Source organism: Myzus persicae, unplaced genomic scaffold (assembly GCF_001856785.1).
Source record: "Myzus persicae strain clone G006 unplaced genomic scaffold, MPER_G0061.0, whole genome shotgun sequence".
Taxonomy (NCBI): Eukaryota; Metazoa; Arthropoda; class Insecta; order Hemiptera; family Aphididae; genus Myzus; species Myzus persicae.
This window is the reverse complement of record NW_019101025.1, coordinates 404,210-420,297: the sequence shown is the minus strand read 5'-3', so window position 1 is coordinate 420,297 and position 16,088 is coordinate 404,210. Positions and strand designations below refer to the sequence as shown.

Sequence of the window (16,088 nt, the reverse complement as noted above, 5' to 3'; positions counted from 1 at the left end):
TAGAAATGTTTCGATCATAGACGAATAATTCATAGACGATTCATTTGGTGTCTATTACTTATTATACAAAACCAATGTTTCGTATCTATTGATGATAATAGTAGGATGATTGATGATTCCATAGAATTAACATAGTACCAAGAGTTGAATTATATTAAAGTCTATTTTGAAAACACGTGATTTAAAAATAATTTTTAGTTCAACACAATATATTAAGAGAATATCAGCTCACTATTTATTTTTTCTCCCACCGACATATCAAATTTATGTTTAGTAGAACCAATCCTGTGTTATTACTTTAAATATTAAAATTAACCTATCATAAAACTTTAATTTAAGAACATTACCTGTGTCCCTACGTTGGCTATTTTATGATGTTTTAATTTTAATGTAATACTGACATTTTAAGTTATGAACGTGTACGTTATTAAAATTTAAAAAATATAATAAATTATATTATAAATTGAAAAAAATAAAACTTCGTAAAAAAGTTAACATAGGGACACAGACAATGTTCTTTGCTTAAAGTTTGGTAATAGGTGAATTCACTTTGATATTAAAAGTGGCAATAAAGGGTCGGTTTTGCCAAACATAAATACTCTATGTTTCGGGTAGGTCAGAGAAGAAAATAAAGATATGCTGACATCCTTTTTAACATTAAATTATTTCAGATTATAACTTTTATAAAAAAAATTAACTAATTGTATTCACTGGACAGGCAGTATTGCAGTGCTGCAATCGTGTTTGTAGGTCTAATTTACTTCGAATATTGAATGTTTATAGTAAAAACTAATCGTAATAACATTATATAATTTTTTTATTCGATTTTATATCAAATGAATGCATTTTAATTGTAACCTATTTTACAATGTATTATTCTATAATGTTGTAAGTACTACATCGTGTATAAACTTACTAGTATAATTCTATAATACACCTGCAGCTGCATACGCAGAACATTATAAGCACAATTTTAATACAATAATAAATTGCAGCTGTTTTTCGGTTTTATATTTTTATTTTTAAAAACACACGGAGTTAACGCTCGTCGCTTGAAAGCCGTACGGAGTAAAATTACCACTCTCACTGACGCATGAAGCAAACTGTGTGGTGATTCATAATATTATGAGTTCGTAGCATCAGATAGATACACGATTATCGAACAGCATTGAATTAGGTATAATATATTATTTAACACGAAAAAAAAATAATAAGACAAACGTGACGACACGCTAACAATCCTGACGGGTGGTCGTATTATAGGTAATATTATTTTCGTCACTGTACACGTCGTGTAATAATATGATAATAATAACGACGACTTTAATATAAATTTTACGACTCGACGTGTCATCGGTTCGCAATAATTGTGTTATAACATCAACACCTTCAGAATTTGACGACTCCGGTTCCTAAATATCGCCGATCATGCGGCCTCCCGAGTCCTTGCGGCAGTAAGCGATTATAATATTGTGACTGGCGTCGAGATCAGAAGGTGCCAGCACCAAGATCTCCAAAATTTAAAGGTCCTTATTGATAACATAACAACAACAATAACATCAACAGCGACGACGACGGTGACGACAATAATAATAATAATAATAATAATAATAATAATAATAACAAACTAAAAAAAAAAACCAACACGTATAAAATAACGTTTCTCCACTACGGCGGCGTTTCGACCATACTGCTGTTTGCCGGGATAATATTATTATATGTCTGCCTTGGATGAGGCGGCTTTCACTCCATATAAAGAACAAATCGGTGCGAACGGCTAAGCGCAAGTGGTGCTCAGAAATACGCGTACTGTCCGAATATTGTTTGCTAATTTCACACGCGTCGTTCATATTTTATATTTCACGTGTTAGTGTCTATACGAATATAATAATATCACCTATAGGTACTTTCGGTAATATAATAATACAATTTATTATAATGCCGCCATACGGTTTTTATTACGTAAACAATTCAAATCCATTGCTTCCCTCGAACGACGACTTCGCGCTCAACAATTATCGTAATAATAAAAATGATTGTTTCGCTCTGGTCGTTAAGTCTATAACATTTTCGAACGTTTTTCTCGGAGGAATTTTCGATCAATGTTCTCCGAGCGCGTTTACTGCACACGCACACGTTCATTCCAGTTCTTATCGCTTTGGTCGTGTACCGTTAGAACGGATTGTTTCTCTCTCTCTCTCTCTCTCTCTCTCTCTCTCGACAATTAACTGCAGGACACCTGACTCATATAGTCCTAAAGTTTTTTTCCTTAGAATACAACTACGTACGCAGTGACGTGATAAAATTCTAAAAAAAATAGAGGAAAAACACTATAGGTAATAATAATTATTGCCGTGGATGTATTGTCAGCTAGCAGCTGTGGGAAGGAAATTATTCATAATTATAGTTTCGCGTGTAATTTATTATATAATAATTAGTATTATTAAACTTTTATTATACAATTAATATTATTGCATCGTCGCGTGGACAATAAGGACAATCGCGTAGTTAATAGATAATAATATTTAAAGTGTGACGATATTGTGTGTGTGCGCGCGCGCGATATTATTGTATGTATATTATTATATTTTATTATACACAATATCATGTCCATATTGGCGGACAAGACGTCCTCTTCTCCGATAAAACGCACACGAGTACACGACACACGGCCCACTCGTTTTTCGTAACCGCCATCGAGGATATTTCTATATTATTATTATATCATCATTGTAATAATTGTATGATATATCGATTTGCGGTTTTTCTACGTAGTAGAGTGTCTTCTGTATTCCGTATGTGTAGGTACCTACCGAGTCTACAGCTACCTGTTGGCTATTCTACTGTTATCGATCGAGGAAATAAAGTTAATATTTAAGGGCAGCTCTCAATATAATTAATATATTATTATTATTTTTATATTATTTTTATTATTGTTCAAAATACAGTTTAACATTTACAATTTGTAATATGTATAGGAACAATGTACATAGTAATACATTGATACAATAAACACACCATTGGCTGACATACATAATTAATAATACATCAATATAAATGTTACTATGTTCGGCGACACATTGTTTGTATGTTTTTATACTTTGATAATAAACGAATGCTAAAAAATTCCTTTTCCTAAAATATTTGCAGCTCCTAACCAGTAACCGTGGTATCTGCTGATAATGGTATTTGGTATATGGCTAATAAGCAATAACCTAATAGTACATAATGTCAGTGTGGAATTTTCATCATGACACGCTGTCGTATTATATTATGCTATACTATTACTTATCTTATCAATTTTAGTTGTTCTACAAAGTAAAGATGAAAAATAAATATATTCAATTCATACCTTACTGGATATTATTTATTATCTAACATGCAGACTACAGGTATAAACTCGAAATCACCTATTATAGTAATTATCATACTTACGAGTTACGATCAAATAAATTAATACAATATTATATTATATTTTAATTAACTGTAACGAGATATTTTTTAAAAAAAACTCATAATATTCTTCAGTTAGATGTTCGTCAGTAGCAGTGATGATAATAAAAAAATAAAAATTGACTTCGTTCAATATTAATAGTGAGTTACGATTAACCTTCTTAAAATAATAATAATAATAATATAGTATACCAGTATGGCAGTAAGCCGAGTACGATACAACTATACAAGTCAGTGCGCGAACGCTCATACGGCCACAGTCACGCGTGGACCTCGGGCCTGGTCGGATCGTAGTCGTGATTAATTCTACTAAATTATACCTTTAGCCACAATTTTTTATTTTTGCTTTAGTGGATTATATTGTAATATATTGTACGATCTAACTTGCGTTAATCTTGTGTGATTTCAATTTTTTTCTCACAGCCGGAATATTATCGTGACAATTCGGAGTTTTTGTGCGTATCTAACGGAAATCGTTATCAGCTGAAAATTCCTCACGCCAAACTAACACACACGGGGACGTACACGCTACTGGCCGCCAATCCGCATGGACAGATCAAAGCGTTAATATCTCTCCAAGTCTACTCGACAGGTCAGTCGTAGCTATACTCATATTATAATACCTATTATTTACATTGAACACACGCACAAATCCGATATTATTATTATTGTATTGTACTCATGACGTAACCGATTTGAAATTAGTAAAACAATCTTGACGTCGTAGCCACGACCCTGCCATGATGGTGATCAGAAAATATTATATTTGTGTGTGGCTATTATACGTCACGAGTGGTTCGACGAGAATACTTAAATTTCAGATAATATTATATAATACGTCAAAGCAAATTAACGGAAGCGAATCGTCGCATATTGTCCCTCATTAAATTCTACGTACGCACTCCGTTTCTATCGCGAAACTTCAGTGTCACCAAACGATTAATATTAATTATTATTTTTAAATATTTTCTCCAGGACACTGCAAGAAAAAAATGGAAAATGGGACCAACTACGCGTAAGTTTCATTGCGTAGAATTATACTGTCTATTATATTATCATTGTAGTATCGAATTATTGATTGTTCTAAATCACGAACTGTTAGAATAAACAACTATATAACCCATAAAACCTACTATTATGTCTGTGTGTTTAGAACGGTGGAAAGGTTACCGAGAATAAGTCGAGGGTTGGTCGACATCGAGTGCCGGGAAAACGACAGCGTTTCGTTCGAATGCAAGTTGAACATCACGCAAGAGACGGACATTAGATGGCAAAAAGACGGCAAAGTATGTACCTATATACATAACCCAAACCTTGCTTGCGCTACGCTATTGGAACGATTCAATACCAAACATTTTATGTTATTATGAGCGTGTGCTTAGAACACACCTAAATACAATTTTAATTACGGTCTATTTGTTTTTCGGCCAATCCCTCGTGCCCGTCACCTGCCAGTTGGTGAGATTAGGCAAACAGATTAAGTCTCAGCTGGTCGACGGCGATACGGCTCGTCTTGACATATCCACTGCGAGTCCGCTGCACGAAGGACTATACACGTGCACAGCTTTCAACGAACTGGGCCAAGACTCGACGTCGGCGCGACTGATACTGCTGACGGGTGAGTTAGTCAAATGAAAACGGCATAACTTTTAACAAGAATTGGTATACGTACTTCAATATGATATGTGACATTAAAATTTTTTAGATTCACAAGATACCGCCACGGCAACCCAGTCGAACGGACAGCGAAATACTATGCTTAATTCACCAATATTAGCGGGTGAGAAAAATTGTAAATTAATACAAGACTACATAATATCCTGTATGGATGAAAAAAAAGTTTTAAAAATGTATATGAATACAATTAAATATATTTCTAAGTTTCTGAGTTTTGTTGTATAGTAAACTTGGTGACATATTAATGTTTTACATTCTATGATAGTTGAGAACCAATAGTAATATTTTAAGTCGAAGTATTACCCATCACGCATTTAAATTGTGTAAAAAGCGCACTTGAAATATTCAAAGTTTCGATACTCGCTGTAAACTGAAAATACTTGCAGGCGAGACGAACGACCGGTCTACCAAACGGTTGAAGCGAAGCAGCGCGCCGAAATTTTACGCCGTACTACACGACCGAATCGCCGACGTCGGCGAAACGGTTAGGTTCCTTTGCAGCGTGTCCGGGCACCCGCCGCCGTGGTCATCGTGGGAAAAAGATGGCCAGCCCATCGGCGTCAACAGCAGGATGAGAATTCGCGAGGACGACGACCACAGGTCGCTGGAGATATGCGACGTCATCCCCGACGATGCAGGTCTCTACCGAATCACCGTCGAGAACAAATTTGGAAAAATCCAAGCCACTGCTCGGCTCGAAGTGTTGAGTGAGTGCATTCAAAGTTTAAAATCGTTTCGGATATATATATATATATATATATATATATATAAACATATTATTATATTAATAACGACCAGCGACGTAATTATAGAGACCGTATAATGTAGATCCAGATTTGGCAGTGTACATTGTGTTGAATAGTTTTAAAATATACACAACGTTTTTCGTATTTTTAGAATTTTTTCAAATCACTGATAAAATATCTTGAGCATGTAGTCGCTCAGTGAAGTACGATCAATGGTCGTGCACGATAATTTATACTCGGCATATCGACACGTAAATTATTTAAAATTTAAAAATATCCAGCGTCGTCGAGTCGTTGAGCGTGACTAATATTATTTGATAAAAGTACCGCTGAGATACTTTGACCTTATTTTCATACGCAATCTACCTATACAAATAGGAGATATATATGTGTAACAACGACTAGACATCGTTTTGATCTCCTGTGGTTTTTAATTTTTATAATAATATAATAATCATGTTACGTCCGTATTTTTTCGTCATTTTTATTATGGGATCGGAAATAATCATTAATTTTGAATGTTGCAACAGCACACAATCAAACCACAAACGACGTCCAAATCACTTCGTCGTCTAACGGCAGGAGACAGTCCGGGTCGGCTGCTTGTGCGGGTGAAAATTTTACTCTCAGCTGTGACATAAGGGGAAACTCCATGTCTGACGTTACCTGGTACAAGTGAGTGCCTATTATACTATTATTACATAATACAGCTATTATTCCACCATGACCCAGAAACGTATTACAATACAATGTAAATTGGAGATGTGTAACAGATTATCTAAGTCACAGTACCCCCGTGAGTCGAATGGCCGTGTCTCGGTTCGTACCCCTTTAGTATGTTCACAATAATTATTGGGCTGAAGTTAACACTATGTTTGTTCAAGCTAATATTTTATAGACATCGCTCATTTTGCTGGGTGAATGCACGTGATGAGCAGAATCGCAACTTTGATATTTATATTATGAATCACACTTTCTTGACGATCGCACACAGTGCACCACCGAACTCTTCCCACTTTTCTCAAAAATATATAACCTCATGATGTGTCCTGTGTAGGGATGACGAGAAAATCGAGTCTGACGGCAGGGTGACTTCGTCCCTGGACGATCTGGCGGCCAGACTTTCGATATCGAACTTGGAGTCGATGGACACGGGTGTGTACACGTGTGTGGCGAGGTGCGAGTCCGGCGTCACCAGGTGCTCGACGGAATTGTGTGTGTTCGATACGAAACCGGCCACCGACTCGTATTTACAACCTCCGATATTCGTCGAGGGTCTTGTTCCTAAGCGCACAGCTGACGAAGGAGAACCGGTCCAGTTGACCGTAAGACTCCAAGGTGAGACTACACTACTTTATAATAATACAGTACCTTAAATCATGGATATAACGTGTATTGACGATTTTTGCTTTTACATTTTCAGGTGCAGTTCCTATGAGCGCCTCGTGGTTCAAAAACGACGTGCTCGTTCCCGACTGCGCGGACTTTGAGTACGTGGTGGCCGACGACCGTGGCGAATTCGGCCTGTCGATCATTGATCCTTTTGTTAAGGACAGCGGCACTTACAGTTGCAAAGTGGCCAACACGTTTGGTCAGGCCGTGTCTAGTGGACAACTCATTATAAACGGTTTGTACGAATTTCACGTTAAAAACATCATTACATAGCTGTAGTATTAATGAAAAATTATAATACAGTATAATATGTACATCAACATTAGAGTCAGTAGCTGTATTTTTTCTACAGCTTCTGACTTTCTCATTAATTTAAGTACTGTATATTAATGTCTTGCTGTTATTGTCATTATCGTATAGAAATGTCGAGCGAACATCAGGAGCCATTGGTCGTTGAACTGAACAACAATCTGCAAGAAGTTGGAGAAAAGGCCGCGTTCAATTCCACGGCTACCGCCAGAACCACACTTCCGGCATCCATACTCAGTGGGCCATGTGATACGACCGTCTTGCGTGGAGCCAAAGTTGTCTTGAAGACGTCGTACCAGGGCGATCCGGAACCATGTGTCCAGTGGCTCAGAGGGGTGAGTCCGTTAATAATAAATTATGAAATCCATAGGGATGAAATATTTTAGTAAAATATTGTTATTGATATCCATATCGGTTAAGAATAATAATATATATATATATATTATATTCTAAACGTAAGAAAAACATTGTTATAATAAAAATAAAATAAAAATCTTTCATTTATGGATCTGTATTTCCATTGGATAAAGTGTACCTAATTCTTATTATTAATTAAAATTTGTTTGCATTTTTAACTATAAAAAAAGTACACACATATAATATCGATACGAGTTTTTTTCTTTTATTCGATATCAACGGCACTGTGAATCTATTTCAAACAAATATATATATTGATGAATAAAACAATAGACCTTTGAAGAAAAAGCTATGGTTCACATTCTATTATATTGTAATAGTAGTAAATAAAATCCAACAGAATATCTAACCTTGAACTGTCACAATATTTCGTTTATAGGGCAAAGTTTTGGAGTCCAACACGCATCTGTGCATAACCAACGAGCGCGGCGTATCCAGTCTGACGATCGACTCGATCACAGCCGACGATTGTGGCAAGTACGTCGTCCGCGTTGATAACGGACACGGCAACGATTTCCACTTCGCCTCGGTCGCCGTCGAAGGTACAATGACATAATATTATTATTAATTATCGACCATAATTATTAAAAAACAATCGACCGACGTCGTAGTCTTCAGTATAAGTGTAGAAGTCCTATGATACGCAAGTCGGGAGCATCGGAAGGGGAACAGATGATATTATATTTGATACGGAGCTTCTTTTTTTTTTAAATATTCGTATTTGTAACAATTTTATTTTCACCAAAAATATGAGGACATTCCACATAATGCCCGATGTCTGCTTGATTTGCTTATAATAAATCGAGAACTTTAAATGTATAATGTGACGTGTCTGAAAAACTAACCTGCAACGTAGAAGGGAAATAGTATAATATTATGTATAAAATTAGGGATTTCAGTATTTTTCTTACTATACATGATCCACCTTTGGAATAGTATAATTATTATTCACGCACGCCGCGACAACACAACTCGATTATTATTGTTTTCTTCGACATAATATTATATTCCGTGGTATACTGATAATACAACACTGGTTCGCTCATAATACGCACCTACCTACTTGTACAATAATAGTATACAAATGTTCTACGATATTATTATCTCGAGGTTTACACCAAACCACTCGAATGGCACAATGATATTATAATAATATATTAATAATTATCGCTAAATGAATCGATGGCGTCGTATGTGGTCTTATATTATGTATTATCAGTACAAGCAGTGTGTTCTGTTAACCGAAATGACGATACGCGCAAACGCTACGAAATATTCATAAGCCAACGTATATCGTAATAGCGGACGGCACACTCGTATTTTCATTATTAAATCGCAATATTATTATCGTATATTATACTCATAATAAATTATAGGTGTACTTGGGCACTTACGCGTGTGGGACATATCGTTATGTTTCAAGCGCACGCTACGAGTATCGAGTTTGAAACCTTATATACGTGTAACGCACAATGGCAAATTTCTCTTGACAGTATAATGTCATCGTTTAATAATAGTATATTATTATAATAACGGCCACTCAGCGCCGGTTTAATTCGCATGTGCAGAACGCTTTTAATTTCATTTTTTTTTTCGTCGACGTGTGCTTCAAATGCGTTTGTAATTATTATTAGTAATAAATACTAATAACTATTATCATCTCATGAGTATACTCACTCCGCTACTGCACCGCGTTCGTTGCATACCTAAATACTAATATAGTGATATGACGTGTATGCTCCTAACCGTGGTATCCGCGTAGGTACACAGTTATTTCTCGGCCCCTTTCAGTTCAATAATAATATCACAATCATCTATTATCACTACCGCGCTGCTCTGCGTATGGCGTCTTCTCGTACGCGCCGTGTGATCGTCTTAAATCTTGTCTTATATATGATCCAAGGCGACCGTCATAACAATATCATGTATTATAATATCAAACGCGTTATAATATATTAATTGAATAACTTCGAGCGAGGTATTCGAACCGGTTTGTTCCATACGATACAATTATTGTAACAGCTACACGGTCGGACAACTGCACTTCGTAAGTACCTATGAAATAATGTATTTAAATATTTATATACCCGACTTTGCCCGTGAAAATATGAACTGGTATTAAATACTGCCCTATATCGCGGGTGTAGCTCAGTTCTAGTACCTTCAGTTAACGGACAAAACGGCATATCGAAGTACCTCGCTTTATAAATTTATAAACTACAACTCTACGGAGATTAGTGATCTACCTGTGGCGTATTGTAGGTATAACTTTGGTATAGCTTTGGTATGTTATCGTTTATCGAACTTTGGTTCAAATGACTTTCCAAGCTATTCTGGTATCTCTTATAACAATCTTTGTAATTGTCGTCAAAATTGGTTTTCTGGTTTTTGATTCAATACGCTTTAAGTAAATAGCACATTTTAATGACAAACGATAAACAAAATATTATTTTCTTTTCCTATAGCGACGCATTCTAGTCCACACCAATTTTTGTTGTTAAACTTAATCTCTGTAACCAATGGCAAACGTAATATAAAGGAAAAATCATTCAATTTTCTCGAAAAAAAAGTGGCTGAAAACCCACTCCAAGTCCCAAGTTATCTATTTATATTACTTTCGTTGAATTCAGTTCGGTAGTTTCTGAGATCAGCGGGTTCAAACGTTTACAAACTTTTCGGCTTATTATGTATTTCAAAGTGCTTACTATAAAGATAATAGATATATATTATATACCTACTTGTGCTATAGCTGTTATTGTCTTATCATCAGCTGATATAATATATATTATTCACGTGCGTATGTAGGACCTCCGGACCCACCGGCCGGCAGACCTGTTGTCTCCGTGTCAGAGACTAGTGCGGACGTAACGTGGTCCAGTCCGGCGTACGACGGCGGGTGCATGGTCACCGGTTACGGCGTGGAAGTCCGACCGTTCAACCAGTCCGATTGGAAACTAGTGGCCGACAAGTGAGTGACGATTTTTTAACATTTTTTTTTTTTTTCATCTTCCTTTACCCGTCTAGACCGTTAATAATATAGTATTGTTATACTCTATAACGTTTACGAAAATATTTTACTTATAGTTATTACTACGTGTCGATCACTTGTGCATTACATTATAATTCATTCGTGTGTAATAATGTACTATGCGATGAGGTCCATCGCGTTATCTACAGTTTTCCCTTGTCAGTTATATGTGAGAAATCGGAAAAACTCAGAAGTCGGTTCTGAATATTATTATGTCGTAGGGACGTATGTATTGTATCGCTCGTCGTAGGTAATACTATATCTACTTAATATGTAGGTACACGTCATATACGTGTCGTTATGCCTCAACCGATTATTGCGATCACGGATCGAATGGCCGACGACGTGTGGTGTTGGAAAACAGTCGATCGAATAATAATAACAACAATAATGATTAATAATATTTTTTACTATAGTTGTTATTTTACGAGTGACGTGTGTCGTTAATAATACATATTTTTTATAAGCAATGTATACCTGCAAACATATTGCAATATCCACGCTTATATTATCAATTATAATATTATATAATTTAACTTTCTAGAGTATAATTTTTACAAAAAAGAACATATATTGTTTCTTTTTCATAATCACCATCGTTTACGACAAATTATCGTACACTTTATTGCATTCGAAGGTCGTCGATAGCATATTAGTTATGATAATAATAATTTATACTAGATCTCTGCGATACATTGAAAAAAAAATTCGATTCAAGCATTCGACGAGCACGATCCGTTTAGGCACGCCTGGCATCATCATAATATTATACCTAAGCAATTTTCAATAGCGAAAGCGGAAAAATTCTTGTCGAATTTGCACCTACTTCCTGCTACCCTTTTACTGCGGGAGTTTTCCTCGTCTAATAATCAAAACAGTCGTAACTTCGCAGTCACATGCGATCAAACACATATCGGTTTAAATAAATTACATAACGCTTTATTATATAATCATAATGATACGATACCCGCGGCGTGTGATTACAAACTATATGTCCCCTTCCCCTTGACCAAATCGCTTGTCACCTTCCGCGGCTTTGCATGTGAATCTAATGCCATTATTATATTAATACGATTATACACCATTATATTATTTACATAATAATATTATTATATCGTTTTGTATGTTGTGACGACTATTCCTTATCCATCTCTTTCCAGGTGTCACTCGTTATCTCACATTGTCCGGGGTCTGGCACCCGGTGAGTCGTACGTGTTCAGAGTCCGAGCGGAGAACATGCACGGATCGAGCGAGGCGAGCTTAGAATCCACACCGGTGTACATACTGCAAACAGGTAATGTATATTTTTAAAAGTGATGATGTATTTTAATTTGTCCGACATTTTATCGCACTGGTATTAGATCATATTGGTTACCATACCGTCTGGTTTTAACGGACAGTGGAGATATTTTGCACGGGTCCTGACCAACACAATGTAATATAAATATTCATAGCAAAATCCTATTTACGAATCCGCCTCGCCTGACCATGCATATATTATTAATTATTATCATATTAATGTGTGGGGTATGCACTGCGTTATTATAACCGTCACGTCTCGCGCTGTAAGCGTATCTGAAGCACGATATCAAGGGCGAGGGATGATTAAAATGCTTAAACACAAGTACACAACTCTTGATTTTTCAAAAAGGTTCCTATCCATTCGATAGTGGGGAATTTATACACCGTAGACTTCTTGAATTTTTGTTTTGAAAGACACTTTTTTTCCACCGCTCTTCCCTCTCCTCGCAGCAAAAATTACTAAATACACCACTGGACCCTCGGCGAGTTTGTAACCGAAAGCGTGAATATATAACGGCAAACGAACCGTCGTCAATAAAATATGGTTAATGCGTATATTGCCTTATAAAATATTACATTAAAAACGAGTAAAAGTCCATAACACCATATTAATAACGCTTGTACAATTGGCATACGTGATGTATACATCAAGTCACGCGAGTAGGCCTGCGAGGAGTGGGCGATAAGAGAGAGTCCAGTACACGGCGGCGTGTTAATAAAAGACGAAAAGTAGATAAATAATATTCTTTCAGAACTTGCCATATTATAATTATAGGTCTGTAATAGAGCATTATAGGTCTACACAGCAGAGAGAACACGTTATTACTTTTCTTATAATTATTATTTTTGTGTTTTTGTACACTTGCTCTTGTGTTTATCTTAGCAATCGATGTAGATGTTTAATAAAAGTAATTTAAATAACATAAATGGAATTTCTTCGTAGTAGGTATTTTATAATATAATAGTTATATTTTTCTATGACTAGAATAAGAAATAAGTCCATAAACTATTAAATCAAATAATTGGTCGATAACTCTGGTAGGTACCTACATACATATGTCGTGGTACATAATATTTAATTGAACTACAATATTACGTTTAATAATTATATTATATAAATCAGATTTGACTAATAAAATATTAAAATATAACTTACAATAAAAAAAACATTATTTGTATTGAAAATAGTTGCTTAGAACTTTTTTCACTTGAATTGATACTGAGCAATGAGCATAGTAGATATATGACATCACGTGTATAATGCATAATACACGATATAAATAAAGTCTATGACTAAATTTGCATTATTGAATTGATAATAATATTAAATTATGAATTTAAAGATTATGGAAACACTCTTTGGCCAAAAACAGTTAACATAGAAAAAGGTGAACAATTCGATGGGCAATACGAAGTACTGGATGAACTTGGAAAAGGCAGATATGGAGTCGTGTACAAAGTTAAAGAACGCGAGACCAATAAATATTATGCTGCTAAGTTCGTCAGGTGCATCAAGTCAACGGACAAGGAAAAAGCCCAAGAAGAAGTGGACATAATGAACTGTCTGCGACACCCAAAACTTTTACAGCTCGACGCGGCTTTTGATAAGCCCAGAGAAGTGGTCTTGGTCACCGAATAGTAAGCAAGTATTTTATTTGAAAGAAAAACTCGATTACCAAGTACAATAATTTTGTTAAATAATCACTCAAATGATTTGTCGGTGTCAAAATCATTTTTTTAGTTAATATGCATTTATATCATATTATAATTAGTGATTTATAATTGATCCAAATATTACAGTATTATTTTAACAAATACAATTCAAAATGAGCACACACCTTATATTTTGTTCATTTACGTGTGGGGTTATTCGTATAATTTACGGAACTTGTGTTTTTCGTTTTAAATTCAACAATTATTCCAAAATATTAAATATCATCAAAAAACTCTGAACTGAATCGAATATTTATAATCTCATCTAGCATTTCCGGTGGTGAACTATTTGAAAGAGTAGTGGCCGACGACTTCACGCTCACTGAAAAAGATTGCATTCTGTTCACCAGACAGATATGCGAAGGCGTGGACTACATGCACAAGCAGAACGTTGTGCACTTGGATTTAAAGGTATGTATATTTTTTAGAGTCTAATTAGTCGTTATCCCAGAGCCTGTAAAATGGTCATGTTGATTAGTTTAGATATGTTCTAAGCTTAAGATCTTGCAAAAGTGTATTTGAGTATTGTCAAATAGTTCCATGTAGTAAAATAGTATAAAAGAATATTTTTCTATAATTCGGAATTATTTGCTAAAATACCCGAGTAATAGGTAGATGGTTCGTTATTATTTTTCCATTTCAAACTATAACTCATAAAAAATTATTTATCATTGTTTTTTAATGTTATTTAAATTATATTAGAGAGTCAATATAAATGGACGAGTTAAAAATTTGGCTTCGTATTAAAATTAAAATATATTGTTTTAACAATGGGTGATGAACTTGTTTATTTTTGTTAGTTAGAAACTTGAAAAAGACGTATACATATCAGTGCTAATCTCAAAGTAGCTACTATAGATATTTCTCCTTTGCAAGGAAAATTGAGGAATCATACATTTATAGATATGTTTTTGAGTATAGTGCAGTCGAAAAATGTTTAGAAGCATGCTAAATTTTTGTTTTGTTAGTGTAAATTTCAGTTTTAGTGGCAATAAACAAAAAGTTAAGAAAATCAGCCTCTCAAAAATCGGTTGGAAAAAAAATTTGTACCCAGCCTAAAACATATTTATGCTAACATTCCACTATTATTCAAATTATCGTTTTCTGTACAAAGTATCATTCAATCAATTAACATAAAATATATTTTTATTTTATTTTTAAATCATACTCAATATTTTCAAAGGTGCAATGATTATCCAAGTACCTACTATGCCTATGGTACAATATTTTGCACCTACTGCTCATATATTTACAGACAATAACTTTGTAGAGACGTTTGTTCTAATTTTCTCATCAAAATAATGTTTTATTTAACGCCATTTGTACAATGTAATTTAATAATTTGGTTGTTTCGGTGCTTAGCCAGAAAACATCATGTGCCAGTCCCGGACTTCGCACTACGTCAAGCTCATAGACTTTGGGTTGGCCCAAAAAATCATACCGGGACAACCAATGCGAGTGCTTTTCGGCACCCCCGAGTTCATCCCACCCGAGATCATCGGCTACGAACCCATCGGCCTCGAATCGGACATGTGGTCCGTGGGAGTGATCTGCTACGTGCTGTAAGTGATCTGACTGCAATACCCTTTCGGTGCACCTCGACCTGTTGTGAATGTGTTTTAATTCTCACGATTTTCATTTTTCATTTTTTCACGGCGCTCAGATTGTCCGGTCTGTCACCGTTCATGGGCGACAACGATCCTGAAACGTTCACCAACATAACGAAAGCTGAATTTGATTTCGACGATGAGGCATTCGACGCCGTCTCTCAGGACGCCAAGGACTTCATAAGCGCGCTGTTGATCAAACGCAAAGAGTACGGTACCCCCACTGCCGTTGTCCTTCGAGATAACGGTGTCGTGATGTATAACATCGTTGTTAGGGTTTGGGACTTTAGAATATTACATTATGCACTCATTTATAATATCCTGCCTCCCCCTTAAACATATTGTAATCAGGGGCATTTGATTATATTTGATTCACTTAAAATGTAGAAATAAGCGCAATATTTTATTTGAAACAAAATACATTTTAAACATAATCATAATTTG

General features: G+C 35.2%; 1 protein-coding gene across 4 annotated transcripts in view; it reads left to right on the top strand.

Annotated features, from left to right (window-relative positions):
• The window catches only part of LOC111027387, a 100,030-nt gene that overhangs the window by 80,569 nt on the left and 3,373 nt on the right, over positions 1–16,088 (top strand). For all 4 annotated transcript variants that reach the window (XM_022305762.1, XM_022305760.1, XM_022305761.1 and 1 more), the window contains exons 25-41: positions 3,877–4,045; positions 4,429–4,468; positions 4,607–4,739; positions 4,909–5,071; positions 5,159–5,233; positions 5,517–5,837; positions 6,407–6,551; positions 6,934–7,214; positions 7,300–7,503; positions 7,689–7,912; positions 8,374–8,536; positions 10,800–10,962; positions 12,183–12,316; positions 13,668–13,962; positions 14,307–14,448; positions 15,400–15,599; positions 15,701–15,853. In XM_022305762.1, coding sequence (XP_022161454.1) covers positions 3,877–4,045; positions 4,429–4,468; positions 4,607–4,739; positions 4,909–5,071; positions 5,159–5,233; positions 5,517–5,837; positions 6,407–6,551; positions 6,934–7,214; positions 7,300–7,503; positions 7,689–7,912; positions 8,374–8,536; positions 10,800–10,962; positions 12,183–12,316; positions 13,668–13,962; positions 14,307–14,448; positions 15,400–15,599; positions 15,701–15,853 — 3,005 coding nt within the window. The remainder of the gene's footprint in view (positions 1–3,876; positions 4,046–4,428; positions 4,469–4,606; positions 4,740–4,908; positions 5,072–5,158; positions 5,234–5,516; positions 5,838–6,406; positions 6,552–6,933; positions 7,215–7,299; positions 7,504–7,688; positions 7,913–8,373; positions 8,537–10,799; positions 10,963–12,182; positions 12,317–13,667; positions 13,963–14,306; positions 14,449–15,399; positions 15,600–15,700; positions 15,854–16,088) is intronic.